At 59.4% G+C, this 3,693-nt stretch overlaps 1 protein-coding gene across 1 annotated transcript; it reads left to right on the top strand.

The window, feature by feature from the left end:
• The first annotated feature begins 458 nt into the window (after positions 1 to 458).
• ANKRD33 (ankyrin repeat domain 33) lies at positions 459 to 3,693 on the top strand. The gene is made up of 4 exons (XM_047065142.1): positions 459 to 623; positions 839 to 968; positions 1,153 to 1,293; positions 2,963 to 3,693. The coding sequence occupies exons 1-4, from the start codon at positions 459 to 461 to the stop codon at positions 3,691 to 3,693; spliced, it is 1,167 nt and encodes a 388-aa protein (XP_046921098.1).

Raw genomic sequence — 3,693 nt, forward strand, 5'->3', positions numbered from 1 at the left:
CAGCCCCGGGGTGTTTGCAGCAGCTCGTTCCGTAAGTCCAGCCATCTGTTACCTGCGCTGCTTTCTGGGGACAGAGAGTCCCCGTCGGGCCGGCCCGGAGACCCGGGGAGTGTGCTCCCGGGAGTCTGCGGGATGCTGTGAGCCCCCGGCAATGGCTGCCTCCCGGGGAACCTTCACACGCCGCCGGGTAAGGTCCTGCGGGAAAGGGAAGACCACCCCTCTCCTTGACTCTCGCTGGGATCCTCCCAGCGAACGCTGCTGCCCTCTTAGGGCCCCGGCCCACAACTTGTCTTCTCATAAGGTGGGTGGGGTGCTGGGACCCCACCCTGGGATACAGGGAGACACTGCTCCCCTCCATTCTGTGTTCTAGATGGCACCCGCGTGAGGCGGAGCGACGGGTCTTCTTGCCCCCCGGGCTGGAAGAGGAAGAGCGGCCGTTGTGCCGGGGAGGGCCGGACATGTCGGAGGCATCGTCCTGCCCTGGCAGCGAGACCCCTGCCCCAGGCTGCAGGCTGGGGGCCTTGTACTGGGCCTGTGTCCGCAATGATCCTGTCCAGCTCCAAGCCGCATTGGATGGTGGGGTCTCCCCGGAGGAGGCCGTCCAGGTGGATGGCAATGGGAGGGTGAGCCACCCCAGGTGCTCCCCAGGGCAGCTGGTGCAACTCTGAGTCCCCAGCGCCGCTCATTCAGTGCCTGCATCCTTGGGAGGGAGGGAGGGAGCCAGGGTGCGTGTTCCTGGAGGCTGGGACATCTCTGGGAATGGTGTGGATTTAGAGGGCACAGGGACCCCAAGGAGATCCTGGAAAAGAGAGCAGGCGCTGAGCTGCCCCTCCCCCAGACAGGTCTTATGGTCGCCTGCTACCGCGGTTTTGAGAATGTTGTGGCCTTGCTCAGCCGCTGCCCTTTCCTCGATGTGAACCAGCAGGATAAGGAAGGGGACACAGCCCTCATGCTGGCTGCCCAAGCAGGTGACAGACTGTTGACCTTACCTCCTACCATTCCCCCCCCCCCCACTTCAGATGGAGCCACAACCCCACACTTTTTGTATAAGGTTCTCCCACCATGGACACTGTTGTGCTTGGTGGAGGGTGTGTTTGGGGCGTCATCACTCTCTTTCCGGGACAGCTAAGCTCTGTCCTTGGTGCCTCGCAGGTCATGTGCCTCTGGTGAGTCTCCTGCTCAACTACTACCCAGGCCTGGACCTGGAGCGCCGGGACCAGCGGGGGCTAACGGCACTGATGAAGGCTGCCATTCGGAACCGTTCGGAATGTGTGGCGGCCCTCCTCCTGGCAGGTGCGTGGGGTCTGGACCGGGATTTGTGACCTCCGGTCCCTCCCCAAGCTCTCCAGCCTGACACTAAGTCAGCTGTATAGTCGCAGAGAGAAGTGGAGATGGAGGATCAATCTAGGCCAACTTCCTGGAGGAGGGGAGTGTGCTTGAGCTTCTCACAATCAACAAAGTCTAGCTCTTGGATAGCTCTATTTCCATGGTGAATGTTGGTCTAGGGAGGATAGATAACCTAGACCAGCTGGAAAAACAAGAAAGGCTGCTATCTGGAACCAGACTTGGGTTCTGGTCCGGGCTCTGTCACTAGCTGAGTGACCCGGGACAGATGGCTTCCCTCTCTGGGCCTTACCAGTATAATGAAGGTGTTGGCTTTCTCTGGGATGCCTTCCATCTCTGACAAGGCAGGGTTCCAGGGACACGATGATGTGTAGCTGGGGCATGTGGCTGCGTGGGGTGGTTCTGGAGTGAAGTTCACACTGTTCGTGCGGTCTTGGGCCTTCACTCTTCCTGAAGTGGGGCTGCCCTCTGTGTATCACCCTGGGGGACCCCTGCCTCCAGCTCTTCCCTTCCCCAAGCCATCTAACTGTGTCTGGGGTGCGAAAGGAGGAAACTCCACACCCCTCTTTTGTCCCAAGTTGACTGCTCTCCCCCCACCTGGATTCGAGGGGTGTGCTGATGAACAGAAGAATGGGGAGTGGGAACCAGCAGGGCCCCACTCCACCTGCCCAGAAGGTGCAGCTCGGGCCTCCCCCTGTCCTGAGCAACCTGCACACCACCCCTTTATTGGCTCAGGAGATCTCTAGTCTTTTTTTTTTTTTTAATTTTTTTTTTTTTACATTTATTTATTTTTGAGACACAGAGAGAGACACAAGTGGGGGAGGGGCAGAGAGAGAAAGAGACAAAGAATCCAAAGCAGGATCCGGGCTCTGAGCTGTCAGCACAGAGCCCGACGCGGGGCTCGAACTCACAAACCATGAGATCATGACCTGAGCTGAAGTCAGATGCCTAACTGACTGAGCCACCCAGGCGCCCCAGGAGATCTTATTCTATTCCAGGTTCGGAGACCCCCAACAGGTCCCTCTGAAGTCTTTTCCCCTCTCTGGACTTCAGTTTTCTTCTTTAGTCTTTTTTTTTTTTTTAAGTTTCTTTATTTATTTTGAGAGAGAGAGACAGGGAAAGAGAGAGAGAGAGAGAGAGCATGAGCAGGGGAGGGGCAGAGAGAGAGAGAGAGAGAGAGGGAGAGACAGAATCCCAAGCGGCCTCTGCACTGTCAGCATGGAGCCCCAACTGGGGGCTCGATCCCACGAACCGCAAGATGGCGACCTGAGCCAAAATCAAGAGCCGGACGCTTAACTGACTGAGCCACCCAGGGTCCCTGCATGTCCCACGCAGCCACATGCCCCAACTACACATCATCGTGTCCCTGGAACCCTGCCTTGTCAGAGATGGAAGGCATCCCAGAGAAAGCCAACACCTTCATTATACTGGGAAGTTGGGATCCGGGACTGGTACTGTCCCTAGGCTATAGCCACTGATGGCTCCCGGATTCCAGCTGCGACGGGGTGGGACTCTGGTTTTTCATCTGACCCCAATCAGGCCTGCTGCTAAAGAGTCTGCCCTTCTGCAACTCACCAATCCCTGTCCCATCGCACGCCACTCCTGTGCCCCCTCCCAGGTGCTGAGCTGACAGCGGTGGATCCTGTCCGGGGCAAGACGGCCCTAGAGTGGGCAGTGCTGACTGACAGCTTCGACACCGTGCAAAGGATCCGGAAGCTGCTGCGGCGCCCCCAGATAGAGCAGCTCAGCCAGCATTACCAGCCCGAGTGGCCAGCCCTGCCTGGGCTCGTGGCCCAGGCCCAGGCCCAGGCCCAGGCTGCCCCATCTCTTCTAGAGCGACTCCAGGCCACCTTGAGCCTCCCCTTTGCCCGGTTTCCTCAGGAGGGGGGTGTCCTGGACCACCTTGTGACCATCACGACCAGCCTGGCCAGTCCCTTCCTCACCACTGCCTGCCACACCCTGTGCCCTGAGCACCCACCTGCACTGGGCACCCGAAGCAAGTCTGTGCCAGAGCTGCTAGGCACTGCCCCTCCCCCGCCCCCAGATCCCCAGCCCCCCCAGGTAGCCCCTGGCCCCCGGGCCCTCATCCCCTATCAGAGCCCTCAGGGCGTGTTGAGTATGTGCCCTCAGTGGCTACAGCCTAGGGACAATAGCAGCCCCAGGCCCCAAGCCCCCAAGATCCGCCTCTCCAAGGCACCCTCATCGCCCAGACAGCACAAGCCAGAGTCCAGGCCTGGAGAGAATCGAAGGTTGGCCCTTCCTATCTGGAGATATCAGGAGCTCAGGATGGAGAGGAGGAAGCAGGAGGAGGAGGCCAGGCAGGCACAAAGTCAGGGAAAGATGGGCTAG

The sequence above is a fragment of the Lynx rufus genome, unplaced genomic scaffold, assembly GCF_022079265.1.
Source record: "Lynx rufus isolate CCGP_SWC_20201006 ecotype Redwood Valley unplaced genomic scaffold, mLynRuf1.p SCAF_7, whole genome shotgun sequence".
NCBI lineage: Eukaryota > Metazoa > Chordata > Mammalia > Carnivora > Felidae > Lynx > Lynx rufus.